Source organism: Vicia villosa, unplaced genomic scaffold (genome assembly GCF_029867415.1).
Source record: "Vicia villosa cultivar HV-30 ecotype Madison, WI unplaced genomic scaffold, Vvil1.0 ctg.005968F_1_1, whole genome shotgun sequence".
Taxonomy (NCBI): Eukaryota; Viridiplantae; Streptophyta; class Magnoliopsida; order Fabales; family Fabaceae; genus Vicia; species Vicia villosa.
In genome coordinates, this window is record NW_026706703.1 from 34,609 (window position 1) to 56,989 (window position 22,381).

At 35.8% G+C, this 22,381-nt stretch overlaps 1 protein-coding gene across 1 annotated transcript; it reads right to left on the minus strand.

Annotated features, from left to right (window-relative positions):
- Window positions 1-437: 437 nt before the first annotated feature.
- Window positions 438-1,565, minus strand: LOC131642866 (uncharacterized). The gene is made up of 3 exons (XM_058913033.1): window positions 1,558-1,565; window positions 1,077-1,196; window positions 438-804 (listed from the first exon to the last, which is right to left on the minus strand). Exons 1-3 carry the CDS (start codon window positions 1,563-1,565, stop codon window positions 438-440), a joined length of 495 nt encoding a protein of 164 aa, XP_058769016.1.
- Between the last annotated feature and the right edge of the window lie 20,816 nt (window positions 1,566-22,381).

Sequence of the window (22,381 nt, forward strand, 5' to 3'; positions counted from 1 at the left end):
TGTTTTGAAAGCCGTCTTCTGCATATCCTCATCTTTCACTTTAATCTGATGGTAACCGACCTCAAATCAATCTTACTAAACACACGGGCACCAACCGATTGATCCATCAAGTCATCTATTCTTGGAAGCGGATACTTGTTCTTGATCGTCACCTTATTCAATTGCCTGTAATCAATACAAAGTCTCATACTTCCATCTTTCTTCTTGACAAACAACACTAGAGCTCCCCACAGTGACACAATTGGTTTGACAAACTTCTTCTCAAGTAGTTCCTCTAGTTGCTTCTTCAATTCCGACAATTTTGATGCGGACATCCTGTACGGTGCCATAGACACAGGTCTAGTACCAGGTACAAGGTCAATAGAAAATTCAACTTCTCTCTCTTGCGGTACGTCAGGAATTTCATCATGGAAAACTTCACGAAATTCTTGCACCAGTTACAACTCATCAATTATAGCTTGATTCTCAATAGACAACAATGCCACCAATGCGAACACTTGCACTTCTTCTTTTATTAACAGGCGCAATTGTCTAGCAGACAACAATTCAACATGTTCTTCTTCAGGAGTAGAGAACCTCACCGACTTATCATAATAATTAATATGAACATGGTTATACTCTAACCAATTTATACCTAAGATCACGTCCAATCCTCTCAACGGCAAGCAAACAAAATCGACAATAAAGTCTCTGTCGAAAATCGACAAGGGGCACTTTAAACACACAAGAGAAGTAGTCACCAATCCCTTAGCTAGAGTATCGACGATCATCTCTCCATTCATAGAAGACAACACAAGACCCAATCTTTCAACACAATCAGCAGAGATAAAGCAATGCGTAACACCAGTATCAATAATAGTAATTAGAGTGCTATTAATGAAACATGTACCTCTAATGAATCCGTCCTCACTAGTGGTCTGAGTCCCTGACAAGGCGAACACCTTTCCACCAGTTTGTTCCTTCTTTGGTTTTTGGCACTTGCTACCAATGTGCCTCTCTTCACCACATTGAAGCAAACCATCTACTTATGCTTGCACTCTGGCGCCTCATGTCCAATCTTACCACAACAAAAATACCTCTTGGCTTCAGCAGTACACACATTACTCTTATGACCAGCTCTACCACACTTGAAGCGCACAATACCAGCATGAGCATATCCCTCACTAGTTCTCTGGCAACTAGTAGCTTTCTGCTTACTGTAACACCCCAATTCTACCCCGCAGTTATAAGCGAAAATCAGAGTGCATTAAAAAAAATATTCATCAAACGATGGAATGTCACATTTCGACTTAACCAAGCAAACATACTTATATTTCATTTCACAAAGATACATAGCATTCGGAAGCAAAACTTCATTCACCACTTACATCTTTAACTTATAAACATCTTTCAATCCAACTCAAAACAAATGTCATCATGGAATACAACAATTAAATATTAAAGACTAATTCCCCCGAGTGCTACGTATCAGAGCAATAGAAACCAACTCAACTTGCCCTAAAGCAACATAAAGACTTCATAAAGTCACTCCGAACATCCACATCTAATCTTGAATACCTGCCCATTTCCCATGGTAGGGGAAATATCAGCAAAGGGGTGAGATATCTTACAATATAAAGGAATGAATGATAACTAATATAGGAGATATAGATCATACATAATTTCACCACTTCGCATCACACAACATCTTATAACAAACTTTCATCACCAACAACTTATCAATATAATACAACTTTTAAAAGCGGTAACAATGTCATTAACCAATTAACACAACATACTCAAATTCACAATTATAATATGATCATGTCACAACAAACATCTCATCATTATGTCACAACAAACATCTCATCATCTCAACAATCCAAATCACATAATCAACTTATAAAACGGAAACAATGTCAACAATCAACCATGAAAATATATGCAATTCACAAGTAAGATTCCAACACATCACGACAAACATCTCTTCATCAAGTCATCACATCACAACAAACATATCTTCATCAAGTCACAACAACATGATCAAATAAGACTCAAATGGAATTCACATGTGACTCGACTTATGCAAATGCATGTGGTACCAATTGGAGTAAAACTCCCACCGTCTCAATTTTGCCATTGGGCACAGCGTCGCTATTTGCCATTAAGGCCACAGTCGCTTTTGCCATTAAGGCCACCGTTGCTTTATGCAAATGGATGTGACTCAATGAATGCAACATCCACACAAACACAACACACGTAAACAATACATCACAACATCGTCTAAATCACCATCAAACATTATCAATATAATGTCAAACTTCAACAACAACAAAATCATCATCATTCATAAGAATGCATCACTTCACAATCACGTAGCTATGTTGCATCATCATCATACAATAATACTTCACTTCACAACAACATTCACAACATAAAGCAATTCTATTCAAGGAAAGGATTCATTAAGATTTCCAAGGGTATTCAAAGCATATACCATGGATAGACATCAATTAGAGCTTCATGGAAGTTCAAACGACATTTAAAAACAAGTTAAGGTTCAAAAGATACATCATGTCAAAGTTTGAACAAGTTTTGTGAAACAGGGTCCGCTCAGCGACCGTCAAGCGCGCTTATGGAAATACCAATTCCATAACCCCGCTTGAAGCGGCGAGGTCCAGTAGCGAAATCAACTCTGAGCTCCGCTTAGTGGGCTCACTTTATTTTTCAAAAATAAATAGTATATAATCATTCACACCCATCATGAATATCATATCACATATCATGCCAACCATAATGTTATCAATCAACACCAATTCACATATTACATAAATACGATTCAAGTAACATGTTATCACTAGCATATAAATCATACTCATAGTATTCACCAATTCAACATCTTATTATACATGTAGTCAACAATTGCCGATACATTTGTGCACATCCTCATCAATTCATTACGGTATACAATATGAATAAATTACAACGTATCATATCAACACATGTTATTCACATTTTATCAAGCCATAACACATATTCACATACATACATGTTATTAAAACCACCACATCATAATTAAGTCATCAAGTAATCATTCTCCACAAGAATATTCAAATAACACATATCCATTCACACACATCATGAATATTACACCACATAACATGTCGTCACAATACTATTCACAAATGATCAAGTTATAACGCACATATACATAATTGCATGTTAACATCATCATAATTAATTCATCATGTTCTATCCATTCTACTTCTATCACATAGATAATTTCATTATCTTCCCAACGCTTCGAACGGCTCGTAAAACGGAGTTACGGATCAAAAGTTATGACATTTTGAAGTTTCAAAAATATTTTTGACAACAGGGTCCGCTCAGCGGGCTGGGGTCCGCTTAGCGACCACACGATTATGCAAAAAATACAGCAGCAAACAGACCTACGAAAATGCTATATCTCCACCCAAAATCACTTACAATCAACAATTCAAAGCATATATGATTAGCATACATCATTTATCATCATCAAATTATACCAAAACATGCTTAGACCACCAATTTCATGAAATCTAACATAAACCCTAACACTTCTAAAACTATGAAATTGAAGGATTAAAGATGATACACCAATCACAACCTTACTCACTCTCATAAACCTCTAACAACTCATCAAAAGCTCAGCAAATCATTCATTAATTTCAACATTCATCAACATTGCAATTTTTCACACATTCATGGATTTCAATTATGAAACCTACTCTCTACCATACCCATCATCATGCCAACCCTTAGAGAGTAAGAACCCCACCCTTACCTTAGTAAAAGCTTCACTTTCTTCAATGGAGTTCTTCTCCTTCAAGCCCTAGTTTTCCTCTTTCATCCCTTCTTTCTCTTCTTTCTCTTCTTTCACCAAAATGAGTTATGAGACTAAATCTCTAAAACCCTAACTCTTACTATCTCACCTATGGGCTTAACCCATAACCCATCTATTGTGTTATATTTCTTCCACTTCGGCCCAATTCATAAGATTCCTCTAATTACTCAATTAAGCCAAATAACGCACATAAATAAATAATCACATAACATAACAAATATTATTTCCAATAATATTCCACAACTACAATCGATCCATAACGCAAATAATACCAACTCGCAATTGTATTTCTCCAACTAATCCGACCATAACTTAACTACTCAAATCAACACATTAATCCAATTACGCCTTTAGAATAATACCGATAAATCCCGACTTCAACTAATTCCAACGAATAAATCCTTGATCAATTTAATTAAATAATTTATTAAATTCGGGGCGTTACAACTCTCCCCCACTTAGAATATTTTTGTTCTAAAAAATTGATCTTGACATAACCATCCTCAACTTCGCTTCTAACTCTCCGATTCTCAACTGCGTTTGACAACACTTCGACTACCAAAACATCTCAATCTGACTTAAATCTAGCGTCAATTATTCGACATCTCTATGACATACTCGTTAACAACTTACTAACCACCTCAGGAATCTCTCGGCTTATCAATACTCATGGTAGCAACAACTATAACACGCTTATACGTGGAAATACAATCTCACTTTATTAACTTAGCAACCGAATCATCATTGCTTCATAATACCTTGACATATGATTCTTAAGGTAGTAACACTCATAACCCTCATATACTTGGGTGTTCAATGCCATACCATTATCGTATCAACAACATTCTCAACATCAGAACACATACGTACTTTTATTCTCATAATTATACATGCCAATCTTCAACAAACACCAACAACTCTCTCTCCGCCCCGTTGTATCACTCTTATAGTGACATTAAGATAGCCAACATACTCAACTCAGTCATAGTATGAAATATCACTTCTTACTTACATTGCCCAAAGTTATACCCCAAAATTTGCCCGCATCTTTTTCAGAAAGAAGGCAACAGACTTCTGTCTAAAAATTGGGAGTTTCATATAATCTTGGATGTTATTTCACAAATATCCTGATTTTTTGAATACTCGGTTTTTAGAATATTTCTTATACGGTATTTTGGTTCGCTGTTGAATTTATTCTTACACAAACGCCAAGTACTATTTATCACTTCACACACGCTGTTTATTTGAGATTTATTTGCAGATAAATAGTACTGACACAATTGGTACAGAATTAAATTTTGCAGGCGCAAAGTCCAGGGATTCAGACTGTACTGGTAACAAGTAAATTATTATTAGTTTTTGTTTCCCACTAATTTTTGTACTATATTATTATTTTCAAAATCTGTTCTATTATTTTCAAAATCTCTTCCTTTCTTTTCAAATCTCTTTCTTTCAAATCAAATCCTAACTTTATTCCATACATGTTTCTTTTCAAACCCTACCATACACTTTCTTTCAAATCCTACTACCACTCAAATTTTCCTTTTTTGTACGGAATCACTTCATTCCCCAACGTCTCTATCCTTCTTTTCACTCTATAAATACCTCTCATTTTTTCCATAAATTCTCACATCAAATTTCAACTAATTTCTCAAACTTCTACCTCATAATTATTTTCTCTTCTTCCCAGGCAAAAATGGCAAAGTGGATGGATACGTTTTTTCTTATGGTCATCACTATTTTGGTGGTGATCATGTCCTTTTTTTGTCTGCATAGTCCTGAAAAATGCGGACCTGGGTTGCTTACACTTCCGTTCATTTATATGTTGCTATTTATAGCATGGGTTTTTAATCGTCATTTTTAAAGTTTGTCGTATCTTTCACTTTCAAATAATGTACTGTTTATTTTATTTGTCGTACTATTCATTATATTATGTAATATTTGTACTGTCAGTATTAAATATCGTACTATCTGTCGTACTGTCGTTTAATTATCAAGATAATATTATGTGTGTTTATTGCTAGTTAAATATTTATTCTTCTGTGCATTAAATATATTTCAAGGTTATTATCGGTAATTTCGTTCGCGTACCGTATATTTTATTTATTTATTATGTTTATGTTTTTCTAACAACTCATGTAAATAAATTTTCACCATTAACACAACAAAAACAAAGAAAGAAAAAATTAACTTTAACTGTTATGTTTTCACTTTAACTGTTACGTTAATGCCCGGACAGCCAGTTGACAGTCAAACCCACTGACAGCACAATTCTTCGTGTTTTGTACCATCAATCAAGTCAATCTTTTGCATTTCAAAATTCCAAGATTTTTGTTCTAGAAGTCTTCTGATAATCACATGATCAGCAGAGGCTCAACACTGCACAAAAATCAGGTACGCTTAACTGTCTCCTACACAAACAGTCCCTAACTAGGGTTTTTGTTTTTTTTCTTCAGGAGAACAAGTTTTTTTTGAGACCTCAAATGGATTTCATGGACCTCCATATGTCTCAAAGTACCACAAGACAAATTTTCAAACTTCAATTCGCTCAGACGCACAGTCAGCAGTTCAAACAGTCAACAGACGACCAGTTTGACCGAAAAGTCAACAGACAGTCAAAAATGAAATTTTTTGTCAACATCCATATTTTGTCAAAAGATTCATCATTTGATCAATGGTTGATCATAATTCATCAAGAAAAGATCAAAAATCAACAAAACCCTAAGTTTCAAAATTAGGGTTTTCTCCTAAAAAGTCAACTGAACTTTGACCGGCCATAACTCTCTCCTCGTTCATTCAAAAATTTCCAACCAAAGTTTTTTTTGAAGGAAGTTCAATTATCTTTCAAATGCAATTGATCCCATGGTCATTGGAATCACCATTTGAAAAATATGAGCTCAGACATTACAGGTCATTTTCAAAGTCAACAAAAAATGGTTTTTTGTCAAAGGCCATAACATCAAGATAACTTCTCCAAATGAAAAAAAGTTTTCAAAGTAGCCTGTAGAGGACATCTTGAGGTTTCTAAAAAGTACAAGAACTCCTTCATATGATCAAAATTGAGGAAGATATGCCTTGTTGAAGTTGGCTATTTTTTGGGAAAATGCATGAAACCAACATTGATCAAAAATGTTTTTTTTCCAAAAGAGGCCAAGTTTTCATGATCCAAACATGATTCTAATGATGCTAAGGGCCTCCCACGACCAACCTAAGGCCCATAACATTTTTATTTCTTTTTTAGTTTAATTTTATTACATTTAAAGTTTAATTAAAAAAGAAATGGTGTAAGATAATGATACAATGCTTTGTTCTTAAGCAAAAGCCATCAAAATTGATCCAAACTCTGCAGCATAAAAGTACATGGCAGGCCTAGAGCAAGAGGGATGAAGAAAATCAAGCCATGGCCAAAAATTCAAAGTTTTTATTATTTAAAAATTCAAAAGTTCAAAAGCAATCAATGCTTGATAGCTTAAGTTTGCAGCACTTCCATGGCCTATAAATGCACTAGAATACTTCATCAACAAGACACACACGAAAATACACCAAGGAATAGCCAAGAAACTCACAAAATTCTCAAAAAAATATCAAAACTTTGTAATTTTCATTTTTTGGTTTCCAGCCATTATCAATACAAACTAATTGTCCTAATCATCTTCTGAGACATAATATAGTAAGTTGGGATCAAAATCCATGGCTGAAAGTACTCGAAACGATCATACTCATGCTCTCCGATTGGCTTAAATTTTCGTGATCCATATCTCATTCATAAGCATATATAAATTATATCTAACATTTTGTTTGAGTTTGTGAAGTGATTTAGAGTAGCTTTGACGTACAACATGGAAGCATAGGTCCCTGAAACAAGCTTGGCCATGTTCAACCGTGTTTAAACTCTTTGCTTCGAATCTCTTGATACGAACACTTTTAGAAAAAACCAAGGCCACCATCGTGTTCAGGAGGTTCGAATTAGGTGGATAGGGTGTTCCTTGCGCTTTAAAACTAACAATTTTGCAGGTTTTAAAAGTCACCTCGCCGGAGAAGAAGACCGGAAACACTGTTCCGGCGGTCAACAAGTCCAAGGGGGGATTGATTGGCTCGCATGGCGTTTCTTCCTTCTCTCATTGGCTGGTCAAACATTGACAGCATGCGTGGCAAAATCAAATAACCTGATTGGCTCTGGTTTAAGTCGTGGGCCCCACATGACTTAAATTAAAAAAAAAAGTAGAAACAATTGAACTGGGCCTTGCACGAACTGATTTCCACACCCTTGGTTTCTGGCCCAAACGCATCTTTTGAACTAAAATCAGTTCTTTTCCAAATTTACTTGATACACCCCCCAGTTTAAGTTAATTAAATCATTTTAATTTTTACTTTTAAATTAATTCAACCAATCAAAAACACCCAAAAAATATTTTCCTTTTAATTTAGGTTTTATCATCTAATTTTGGGACATAAAAATTATTTTTGTTTATTAGGTTTAATTATTTGTTTAATTAATTAGTTAATTAACTTAATAACCTCAAAAAACAATTTCAAAAATCACAAAAATTAATTTTGTTTTAAAATTAATTAACAAACAATTTGAACATATTTTAGACTTAATTTTTCTTAGGTTTAAATTTTAGTTCTAATTCTTAATTTTTTAATTAAATTAATTATGCATTAATTTTGATTAAAATCAACCATCCAAAAATCCAAAAATATTTCCCCTTTATCTTATTGCAATTTAAATTCATAGATAAGTGTATAGGTTGTCAAATTCATGTAAATAGTGTAGTTTACATTTCTCGCACAATCGATGTAATAACGTAGATTTATTTTCCGCATTTTACATTCCAACACTTTAATTTTTGTACATATAAAACTGCGTGTATGTCAAAAGATAAAAACTGAAGCGTTAGGTCACTAATTTCAAAGACAAAAATATCTGAATCAAAACACAATCACACTTGCACCTCTTAGGGTAATCCCTTTGTTACTCTTTTCAAAATCAATTCTACTGTTTCAAATACAATTCAAATAATTTCTTTCTGTATCCAGTCAAAGAAAATTTTCTAAATGAAAATAGGAAAGGACCTTATAAATTTAGGGTAGATCTCCTAATTGCTTGCTCAAATCAAAACAACAAATGTTTCACATATCACTGTTTTTCAAAACAAAACTTTCAAAAAAGACAATACTTTGTATATATCCAAACAAGGATCATTACGAAGTTAAAGATCTTTTTTTCAAAACATCTTTCGAAAGATAAAACAATCTGTATACATCCGCACAAGGATCATTACAAAGTTAATTTACAAAGGTATTTTAAAACCACATACAAGCATTTCAAAGCAAGACAAATGATTCAAACAAGTGAGCTAAGCAATTAAGAGCCCATGGATAACCATGGATACAAAGGGGTGCTAATACCTTCCCTTTGTATAACCTACCCCCGAACCCAAAATCTCTTAAAGGTCTTTTTCTGTTTCTTTTATAAACCTTTCCTTAATTGGATAAAATAAAAGTTGGTGGCGACTCTCTAATTTTCAAAACTCAAAAATAAAAAGAAGAGTCAGTTCGTATCTCACGAGAAAAACCGAGGACGACAGAACTGGCGACTCTGCTAGGGATTTCAAAAACAAAATGTTCTCAAAAGGGGTTACCTTAGAGTTTAGATCACTTCGATGTTTTCAATTGCTAGTCTTGATTGTTCTATTTTTCAAAGGTTTGTTTGGGTATTTACTTGTGTGAAAGATTCTAACCCGAATCTCGAGATACCTTAAGTATATGACAATAGACCAAGGAGACTGTACGGCATGTACCGATACGGTTGATCTGGTAGTCACCGTTAGTGCGACACTTTGGTTTGTACTGATATCCCTTGAAAACGATCAAGGAGTATGTTAGGCTTCCGAAATGTCATTAAACACTAATTTGTCTTAGAACCTTTAGTTGAACTTGACTTGTGGCCTATTAAGTGACTAGCTTTGTAATTGATCGAAGTTAGTTATCCTCGAGGAATGTTTTGATCGGCCGTCCGAGCGCCGTATTGAGATGTTGTCTCCAAGGATCATAGAACCCGAATACTATTTTAAGACAGGTTTGAACCAACTCAACTTCAGTGGGGAGGGTATCACCTATAAACCTCATGCAAGCCTTTAAACCTAAGGCTATTGTTTGATTTGTTTGTGTTTGCCACATGTTTGACATCATGACATCATAAGCATCATAAACATATCATTTTCTCACTAATCATTTCAAGGATCGAAGAGTTTACCTTTGTTTTGTTGTTACAGGTAATGGCTCCCGCTACCAGAGATTATATCTAGATCAACATCTCAACAGTACCATCTGAACTTAATGACTTAATATCAGAATTTCCTAGAAATGCTCAATTCACCGAAAAGCACGGTCACCTACTCCATTTGGTTACCTCAAAATTTGAAGAAGACATGATACGGGTCCTGTTCCAATTCTTTGATCCCGAACATCATTGTTTTACATTTCCTGATTACTGTAACACCCCGAATTTAATTAAATTGGTTAATTAAATTATTGAAGGATTTAAATATTTGATTTAGTCGAATTTGGATTGTCAGTGTTATTTAAGGGCGTATTTGGAATTATATAAATTGAAGTCGGATAGTCGGAAAATAATATTAAGAATAATATTATTTATAAGTCGGAATTATTATATTAAAGAAATTATTATTATAAGTGATATAATTGATTATTTGAGTTATATCTCTTATTGGGCCTAAATTGATTTTGGAGGATATTAAATAAAGAGAGGATTTAAACACTAAGCCCAATTGGTTTTATATTAGGGTTTTAGAGATTTTGGAAAGGGAGAGTTGTCATAATGAAGAAACAAGAATAGAAGAGAAAGAGGCAACTTTTGGAGGAGAAGAACAAGCTTAGAGATTTCATCCATGGTGTCAAAGCAATTGGAGACCCGCTAAGTTGCTTCCATTGATAAGGTAAGGGTGGGGTTCTCTTCCTATAATGGGGCTTATGAAATCTTGTATGTTGGAAATTAGGGGTTTAGGTCATTACTTTTGCTGTGTTAAAATGGTGCTGGAAATTAGGGAATTGATATGTTCATGTTGCTGTTCATATGTTGTTGTTCTTTTAAATGGGAAACATTACAATGCCATGCATTTCGTATGCCAAAGAAATATATTATATAAACCAAAAATAGGCTAGAATATGAAATGAAGTCTGCAAAATACTGAAGTTTCATGCCGTAGGACGACCGGCAAGCCTTAGTGACGACAGACAAGCATGGTGGTGGTCGTGTAACTCTCCAATTTTTCCAATTTCTTTGCTTAAGCCTGTGTCTTATTAATTAATGCAGCATAATTTATGTTCCTTTAATTTCCTTCTTTATTAACTTGCCGTGTGTCTTGTTAACTAATTCAGCATAATTGATGTTCCTTTAATTTTCTTCTTTATTAACTTGGTGTGTCATTATGATTAGGATAGTATAATGTTAAGAAATAACCAATATAACTTATAGTAAATAAATTGAGACAGTAGGCTGGAATAACATGGTTAGTAAAAGAAGCAAATTATAAATGGAAATGAATGATAAATGCAAAACAGTCTCGTTCGGTCGAAATAGCCGAATTAAGCGGTATAATTAGTTGTCAGGAATTTGATGAAAATTTACGTGGTAGCTAAGTTTAATTAGTAGATTAACATGGTGGTGTTATTTTGTTGAAGTTGTGATATTTTACGAATAGACTAAAATTGTGTTTGGTTTAAATATTCTTTATAAATAAATCATAATAATTTAATAGAATTGTCAATAGAGTTGTTAGAGTTGTCAATAGAGTTGTTAGAGTCGACAATAAGTTGTCAGAGTTATTTTGAATTATTAAGAGTCATATTTTTATTTGTTTTGAGTAATTCTGACATGTTTAGAGTTGTCAGTGTATAACGTCGGTGTTTGTTTTTTTTATTGGAACTTTAACAATTCATATCTTTAGAACCGTAACTCCGTTTGAGTCTCCGTTCGAGGCGTTAGAAAGCTAGCGCGATATTCTTTTTAATAAAAATGGTCTTAAGCAATAGAATGCTAGAAATTGGAAATGGAGTAGAAATAAAAGTGAATTAAATTAATATAGTTTGATATTAATTGGTTAAACTAATAATTGAATCAATTGCGATGAGTCTATTTAATCAGATTATGTTTGGACTTGGATGACTTATTCGGTTTATCGGTAAATTACAGTATTTTGAGAATTTGTCCGTAATTGTGTTTTTGGCCCGGATATTTATGTTGAGAATAATATATTGTTATACCAATGATGTTGTTTTGATAATGTGTATATTCATATATATGTGGTAAATGTGAATTGACATGAGATAGTATGGATACTAGAGTTAATTGGATTTTGTGAATCGTAATTGATTAATTGGCCTCTTATATGTTAATGATGTGTGTGTGTGTTGCGAATGTTGTGTACGATTGGTGGATAATTCATAGAGTTGAATTATTGTGATATGCGGAAAGTTAAGATGGTAGAGATGATCTTAATTGCATATATTTGTGATATTGTACATACATTCATATCATAGTGTGCCTTGAAACACAGGTGGATTTGCTTTGAAACACAAGCGGGCTTGAATTCTAGAGTGAATTCGGAAAGCGGTAAACTATATGTTTACATTTGATGGCTTTGATCTTGTCCGGATCTGAAGCGTGGCTAGATTCTATATGAATCGGAAGCGGTGGAACTTTGGGTCCACATTGGGTACCACATGCATAGAGTCACATGTCTTGCATTGAGTCACATTGAGGTTATGTGATGTTTGAATATATGCATTTATGTGATTGTTATGTGTACATGAGATGTGATAATTGAAATTGGTGGTGTTTTGATACATAACTGGTTAAATGTGTGGATATGTGATAATGATGGATTGTGTATACATTTGGGATAATAGTATTGAATCTTTTGAGTATTATACTATTGAATTTTGTGCATACTTGAATATGTGAAATTTATTAGAGGATACTATTTACATGATTATGACTTGTTGTGTGATGAAAAGTATGTGAGACTAATGAACTGTAGAAGTATGATGTGTATAGTAGCTATTGATACTTGTGAGGTGATGATTTTATATGTCTGAATCCTAGCATGCAATTTATCATACGCCCACTTATATGATTTGATATCTCACCCTTTTCTCTTGTTTCGCCATTGCCTTTATATTGGCAACGTGCAGGTATTCAAGTATGAAGATTTAGTTGCCGTTACTCGAGTCGGTTGTCGCTCTGATACGTAGCACTCTGGGGGGAACGATTTATATTATTTATGATGTTGCTATTTAATTGTTTCATTTTGGTCGGACAAAATGATAAGTTAACTGAAGATATTTTATTGAATATATTCTTAAGTGATTCCGCTGTGTTTTAATAAAATAAGTTATTCTGCTTCAAAGGTGCTATGTATCCGCTTTATGCGACGAGGTGATTTGTTTTGTTTTGATTATGTGACGCCTCATTTGTTTATTGAGAAATTTTTAAAACTCTGATTTTTATATATAATTGCCGGGTAGAAATGGGGTGTTACAATTACCAGCTAGTACCCACTTTGGAAGAGTTCTCTGAACTGATTGGGATACCTGTTCGAGATCAATTACCTTTCACTGGTTTAGAAAAGATTCCAAAACCTGAAATAATTGCTGCTGCCTTACATTTACGAAAGTCAGAAATCGAGTCCAATTGGGAAACAAAGAGTGGAGTCAAGGGTTTGCTCGCTAAGTTCTTAATGGAAAAGGCTCGATTACTACTAAAAAACAGAAGTTACCTAGCTTTTGAAGAAGTTGTGGCTCTTTTGATTTATGGGTTGGTTTTATTCCCTAATCCCGACCAATTCATAAGTGTACACGTTATCAACATTTTCTTAACCCGCAATCCGGTACCTACTTTGCTGGGAGACATACTACATTCTTTACACACTCGTACTATGAAATAGCAAGGAACTCTTATGTGTTGTGTACCACTACTGGCTAGATGGTTTACATTACACCTTCCCCGATCAGTGTTGAGAAACGAACAAAGGATGCAATGGTCTCGCAGGATTATGTCTTTGTCTCATTCAGATATCCGGTGGAACAACTTCTTTCAAAGAGACATCACTCTCATTGACCATTGTGGGGAGTACCCTAATGTACCACTCCTTGGCATCAGGGGAGGCATCACTTACAACCCCTCTTTAGCTTTACGCCAATTTGGATATGCACGAAGAAATGGTCCTCATGACATGATTATCCGTGGCATTGTGTTCAACTACGAAGATGATTCCCAAAGGCGTCGACGAAGGTTTATACATGCTTGGGGTAGTGTCTACAAAGTAGAAAGCATGACTTTAGGACAATGGAACTCTATTCCCATGGAGCCTTACCTCAAATGGGTGCGTGCTCGTGCTCAGAAGTTCATCATGCCATATCCCGCTATTTTACTTGTGACTATTGAGCCAGAAGTCGAAGGGGACGAACCTCGAGTTATTCTACATCCGGACATGCCAACTGACCTGGAAGAGCTGCAGAAATCTTGGGTTCAACTAAGAGAAGAAAGAGACACCTTCAAAACACACTGTCAAGACTATGAGAGGAAAGTGTTGGAGCTCACCAGACAACTCTAGGAAGAACAACAGATCAACATGTTCCTGGGTGCAAAGAGAAAGCGTCCATGGGAGGATTGAGAAATCCTTTATTGTCTTTATTTTATTTTGTAAGCCCAAAAAGAGGCAAAGAAAAGAAAAAAAAAGAGACAAAAGAAAAGAAAAATAAGAAATAAATTGTTTGACTAATAAATGTTTGTTTCTCTTTTGTTTAAACAAATTTAAATTCTAAGATCCTTGAAAACATTGAATATACATTTCATTCATAAAAATTGCATAACAGGTTCACATGACAGGTTTCTCATCTCCTCGCTGTTTATTTCAGTTAGAAGGGATGGATTCTGAAACAAGCATCAAGAATCTCGAAGCACAGAACGCCCAAGTTCAGATGGCAATTTTGGAGCTAGCAAAGGGGCAACAAGAACTGAAAGCCCTGATGATCAAGAAGAAAAAGAAGCCCAAAGGATCTGTAGGCTTAAGTCACCTGGCAAGGAAGGTCAAAATCCCAGTCAAGAGGTCCAAAAAGGCGCCGATCCCTGAAATAGTCGGTGAAGGTGATCAAGGAGACAATCACAGCAACCAGGGTTCTGCCAAACCCTCTCTTTCTTCTAACGAAGAAGATTATCATTCCGAAGACGAACAAGGTGATAGCAAATACCAGCAGTTGGAAGAACGCATGAAAGCTATGGAGATACAAAAAATACCTGGTTTAGACTTCAATGATATTGGACTAGTCTTAGATATTGTCATCCCTCCAAAGTTCAAAGTTCCTGTCTTTGCAAAGTATGATGGAGTCTCTTGCCCAAAGCTGCATCTAAGGTCCTATGTGAGGAAGATACTACCTCATACGGAAGATAACAAATTATGGATTCATTTCTTCCAGGAAAGTCTGTCGGGTACACAACTTGAGTGGTACTACCAACTAGAAAGTGCAAAAGTTCACACCTGGGAAGATTTGGCTGCTGCTTTTTACAAACAGTATCAATACAACGCTGACCTTGCACCAACCCGTACTCAGCTACGGGGCATGACTATGGCACCAAAAGAAAGTTTCAAAGAGTATGCACAAAAGTGGAGAGATCTAGCTGGAAGGGTTCAACCACCCTTATCTGATCGCGAGCTGGTCGACATGTTCATGGGCACTTTAACTGGCCCTTTCTACAGTCATTTGCTGGGAAGCTCGTCGTCAGGTTTCACTGACCTGATATTAATTGGAGAGCGTGTCAAAAGCGGTATTCAAAGTGGAAAAATTCAAATAGCCTCCTCCTCTGGTACTACAAAGAGGCCCATCAGTGGGAGAAATGAAGTCAATACAATGCACAGTCAGAAAAGTCGCAAAAGTGAACATCGCCAATCTGTAGGGGCTGTTCTGATCTCTGCATCTGCACCTCAAAAAGATCAACCGCCAAAGTATACGCGTCGACCAGATGCACCAAGAAGAAATTTCACCAGAATTAATATGCCAATCTCTCAAGCATTGCAGCACTTGCTAAAAGCAAATCTGATCACATTGAAAGACCCTCCTAAGAATGTAAACACTTCCTCTCCGAGTTATCGCCCCGATGCAACATGTGCATACCATTCTAACTGTCCAGGACATGACGCAGATCACTGTTGGGCCCTGAAAAATAAAATACAAGACATGATAGATGCTGGGGAAATTGAGTTCGATCCTCCAGAGACTCCAAATGTTATCACTGCACCTATGCCAAAACACGACAAGACCATCAATGCTATCAGAGACACTATTTATATCTATGATGTGAGAGAATTGTCAACTCCGCTCCTTGAAGTCAAAATAAAGCTAATACGAGCTGGTTTCTTTCCAGGTTGTGACCCTGATTGCTTTTATTGTGCACACCTACCCAATGGTTGTGAGAATCTGAAAATAGGAATTCAAAAGTGGATGGATCGTCGTATCATTATGTTTGAGAGGCTCCCTTCTATGGACGATTTATGCGAAGTTTTTTCAAATGGGATGAGGATAGAGGACGTCTCAGTGGTTTCTAACTGTAGCGGGGAAAATCTGATATCGAAGCCATGGGATTGACTCGAATCAATATTTCAGTGAAAGTCGCCACCGCGCTTTATTGTTTCCAAAGGAAAAGGGAAAAGAACGAATAAAACCCAAAGTTTTGTTTTTAAAACAAGAAAGAGATCTCAGGTACGAGTGTTGATTATATGAGGGGAAGGTTTTAAGCACCCCTCATATCTGTGGTATTCCACAGGAACCTTTTTGAAAATCTGTGTCGTGTGTGCTAAAAAAGGGTTTGTTTTATTTTTAAAATAAGCTCGGCAAGACGTTAAGCCTTGTGCCTACATACCTCCTCGGTGCAATGGAGAAGTCAGAGCTAATGTAGTTCCGCTTGAAGGGAAAAACGTTTTTTTAAAAAAAACGAATAAACACTTTATTGTCGTCGGAGAGAAATACTCAGCCATTGATCTTGAGCATGAGAACAAACGAGTTCTTTGCTTCGCAAATGAAAGAAGGGCTCCAACTCGGATAAAATCGACGAGTATGCAACTAGCTCTCTCACGCGGAAAAGATCTCATTATATCAATCAATTTCAAAATCGTGGGGTATAACCACTCGTTCCGACAATTAACAGTGTCTAAACTTTTGAAGAAAAGCCACTAAGGGCGAAAGATATTTTTTTTTAAAGAAAAGTTTTGAAAAGATTGCAAACATAAGAAGGCTTTTGAAAAAGGGAGAAGATTTTGAAAATTTAAGAATGGGAGGAGATGAAGAGGCTATCCTAATGCGTAAAATAAAAGCTAAGGAAAGAAACGATCTAACCGAAAAAGAAGCCAACACTTGACATTATGAGTCAAGGTAGATTTCCCATCCTTTGGAATATCAATACTAAACCAACATATTACCACTTGGGGATCCAGATGAACATATTATCTTAGCACCACTTCGCATTAAGCACATTAAAATTCTGACGAAAATCGGGCAGAGTAACGGCTGTTTTCGGGTAAAATCCTTATCTCAGTGCCTTGGAATTAACCATCAAGGGCTTTCAAGGAAATACCTGCACATACAAACAGACAACAATCCAATGCCAGACAGACAGAACAATCACAGAGTAATAACAGAATGAGGGTCCAGAGGTCCTAAGTCCATAAGTCCGAATCTCCAAAATGCTCGGGATAGTAACCAATAGTCCAAAAGAGAGCCTTAAGTGTTTTTTAGATTTTGGTTGATTATTAGTGTTTTAGCATAAAAATAAAGTATGGTCCAAGTGGACAAAGAGAAAATGGCGGAAACATAAACATATGTCCAAATGGACAAAGAGAAAATAGCAGAATATAAACGTCCAAATGGACAAAGGAAAAATAGCGGAATGTAAATATGATGAAATGATAAAATAAAGCGATAAAGCGAGAAATATAAAGAGCGGTATAATAAATTGCGGAAATTAAAGTCAATTGTTAGATGTTAAAGATAACCATCTTGAAACTTGTCAAGTATGTTATCAAAGTTAGTAGTAAAGATCGATGGTGAGTGAAGGATGTTCTCGGATTTAAATTCAATGGAAATTTATCAGAAGCTTGATAAAATCATAGCGACTACACGATAAACCTCCATAAGTCTTAAATCAACCGCATACAATTCTCTTCCATATTTGATCTTTTTTATTCGGGACACGAAATATTGCGCTATGTTAAGCAGATCGCCAAGTGATTTATGTAGAAATCACCCTACAACGAGGCCGGTCAAAACTTTATGTGCTAATGCATGCGAGAGACATGATATGTAGATCATTCTCCGAAAGCAATACCGAACGAAAAGAAAATAGGTAACGATCTAGTCTTTACCAAGAATCCATAAGAATTCTCAAAGTATTAAGACTTTCATCGATCAAAAGAAAAAAGGAGAAGAAGAAGATAAAATGCATAAAGTAAAATCAACTCACACTATCATTAATATCATTAATCTAATATTATGGATTTGGTCCTTTCAAACCTATCAACATCCTAGATCCAATGATATTAATGAAATGGAGGAAGAAAAATAAAATTCACAAAAAGATAATCAACTCACACTATCATTAATATCATTCATCTAATATTATGGATTAGGTCATTTCAAACCTATCAACATCCTAGATCCAATGATATTAATGAAGTGGAGGAAGAAGGAAGCCAAAACTAGCATAAAAAAGGCAAAAAAAACCACATTCTGCAAGCAGGAAATCGATTTCATGCAGGGGGAAATCGATTTCCATAGTGCAGTTTTCAAAAAAACAGGTTACGTACAGCATGAAATCGATTTCAGCCTTAAGGAAATCGATTTCATCAGTGCAAATTTCAGCAAAAACATCATTTAAAGGCATGAAACTTGATTTGAACAAATATACAAACACCTTATGTTCATATATCCATTGGAGCACGAATTTTCCATCAAACCACCATCAAATAGCACCAATATAGCATCAAAGATGCATTGAACACAAGCAACAAAGGTCTTCATCTTAGAATTTAGGAATTTACCAATTCTTGAATGAAGTGTTGAAGTAGCTTCAAGAACAAGCACAAAGTGTGTAGATCTTTCACAATTGGAGATGAACAAGCAAAGAAAAGAGTGAAATGTAGGAGGCTTAGTTCAAAACTAGCAAGATTCAATGTGAATCTCACTAATTCTATGGAAAATGAACTTTGGGTGAGGGTTTTGGAAAGGGTGAGAAATGAATTTGCAAGCAATTTTTTGGCTCTCCAAGCTTGTGAAATGAGAGAGTAGAGGTCTCTATTTATAGAATTGGAGCAAGAGTAGTGGTAGTTTGGTCTTTTTGCATTTGGTAATTAACTTATGTTTAATTGGTGTTTAAATGGTATTTAAATGGTAAAATGAGGCTTAAGTGGGTTTAATGAAGGAGTTAATTTTGATGAGGTGGAAAATTGGTAAAATGATCAAATAAAAAAGGTGCCAAAATGATGTCAAGCTTCCCTCCTTATATTTTTTTGAATTTCGCCCCAAGGAAATCGATTTCCTCAGGAGTGAAATCGATTTCACTCTATTCCAGAAGAGAATTTGGCGCAAAATACACTAGGGAAATCGATTTACCCAGGAGGGAAATCGATTTCATAATGTCCAGAATGTGATTTTGTTGAAGATTGCTGCAGGGAAATCGATTTACCCAGTAGGGAAATCGATTTCATCAGTCCAAAATGTGAAAAATGCCTTGTTTATTGCATGTCTTGGCTTGGTACCTACAAAACAAAAGCCTACAAAGAAACAAAGCAATATTTTTGGTATTTGGGTTAGTACAGTATGCATATAAGATAAAAAATCATTGGTGCTTGATGGTCCCTCTTATTGATGAGGTGAGTGCAACACCACAAACAAAACTTCCAAGTGAAGCTCTTGATTAATGATTGGGATATGAATGATATAGGATCTTAGGGTCAAAAATTTGGGTATGACAGATGCCCCTATTTAAGTTTCTTCGATTTGGAGATACGATGATTGGAAATCTTCGTTTTGACGAAATCGAAGAGACTTAAATATATAAAGCATAATTTTTGAACCTAAGATGCTATGCAATGGATGCATATGATGAGGATAAAACACGACAACACTGGGGAGGAAAAGGACTCCACTGGGGAAACAAATGTCTTGTTGGCATAATTCCACTGGGGAAGGCAAGACTTTGTTGGAGAGACGAAACTTTGGTGGGAAAAGAAACTTCTCTGGGGAAAACATTTCTTACCAGAGAGGTTAAAGCATCACCTTTTGCTGGAGCTGAGAAAATGGGGTATCCTCTTTCACTGGGGATGAGAAAGTATGCATCCTGAATCAGAATGCCAATCTTCCGTTAACACACCATCGTACCACTGATGATATGAAGAGATGTATCTCCGTACCACTGACGATAACATATACCAACGTTCCACTGAAGGTAAAAAGAGATATACCACCGTACCACTGATGATATAAAAGAGATAATTCATCGACGTACCACTGACGATGAAAGCGATGTACCGCCGTACCACTGACGATAACACATACCAACGTTCCACTGAAGCCATGAAGAGATATACCACCGCACCACTGATGATATGAAAAAGATAATTCATCGACGTACCACTGATGATGAATGAGATGTACCGCCGTACCACTGACGATAACACATACCAACGTTCCACTGAAGGCATGAAGAGATATACCACCGTACCACTAATGATATGAAAAGGGATAATTCATCGACGTACCACTGACAATGAAAGAGATGTACCGCCGTACCACTGACGATAACACATACCAACGTTCCACTGAAGGCATGAAGAGATATACCACCGTACCACTGATGATATAAAAAAAGGATAATTCATCGACGTACCACTGACGATGAAAAAGATGTACCGCCGTACCACTGACGATAACACATCCCAACATTCCACTGAAGGTATTAAGAGATATACCACCGTACCACCGATGATATAAAAAGAGATGATTCATCGACGTACCACTGACGATGAAAGAGATGTACCGCCGTACCACTGACGATAACACATACCAACGTTCCACTGAAGGCATGAAGAGATATACCACCGTACCACTGATGATATAAAAAAGATAATTCAATGACGTACCACTGAAGATGAAAGAGTTGTACCGCCGTACCACTGACGATAACACATACCAACGTTCCACTGAAGGTATTAAGAGATATACCACCGTACCACTGATGATATAAAAAGAGATGATTCATCGACGTACCAATGACGATGAAAGAGATGTACCGCCGTACCACTGACGATAACACATACCAACGTTCCACTGAAGGCATGAAGAGATATACCACCGTACCACTGATGATATAAAAAAGATAATTCATCGACGTACCACTGACGATGAAAGAGATGTACCGCCGTACCACTGACGATAACACATACCAACGTTCCACTGAAGGCATGAAGAGATATACCATCGTACCACTGATGATATAAAAAAGGATAATTCATCGACGTACCACTAACGATGAAAGAGATGTACCGCCGTACCACTGACGATAACACATACCAACGTTCCACTGAAGGTATGAAGAGATGCCCCTTTGTACCAATGACAATGAAGAGCAATCAATAATACTTTTTTTAAAAATTTGAGGATGCAAACACAAATGCATAATCTCAACATTCATCATCCAGCAACCAAAATTCAATCCATGACCAAATGGAAAGAAGCTGCCAAAAAAACTGGACCAAGTGAGGGAGAAACTCACAGGTCTTCTGTTCGTAAACATCTGAACAGAATAACTGAAACATATTATCCACCTAGAAACAAATTCAGTGGGGATTTTCAAGGAAAGTGAGCTTTTTCTGCTTAAGACACTCTAAATGAAAGAGCAATCTGTTTGACAGTAAACTTTATGATAGCAAATGTGAATGTATGTCTGTTTTTGATGCATGTTAATGATGCATATGCTGCCAAAACTTAACACAAGAATTAACTCAAGAGATGGAGTACGAAGATAACATAATAAAGCATGTCTCAAGCTGAACACCAGAGTAGAAACTGCTATAACAATCTTTTGATGGCTTCAGAATAAATGCTACCCAACACTAGGGAACATTGGAGCTGAGAGAACAAAACAGTTGAGTTCTACACCGTATTCGAACCAGGCCAAAGGTGCATTGAGTGGAACACATTCTTCTTCTTTTGCATATGAATATATCAACATATCCATTCCTTGTAATGCACTTATAGATCAAAGTAAAACTTACTTTTATATATTTCAAAAAAGGATTTTGTTGAGATCAATTTTCTTTTTGTTTCAAAAAATTACTATCAACAATAAATGACATTTTGAGAGATATGAAAGAAATAAGATTGCCAATAAAAGGTAAAGGCTCAAACTTTTTTAATAGAATGGTAGCCTGCAAAAGGCAAGAC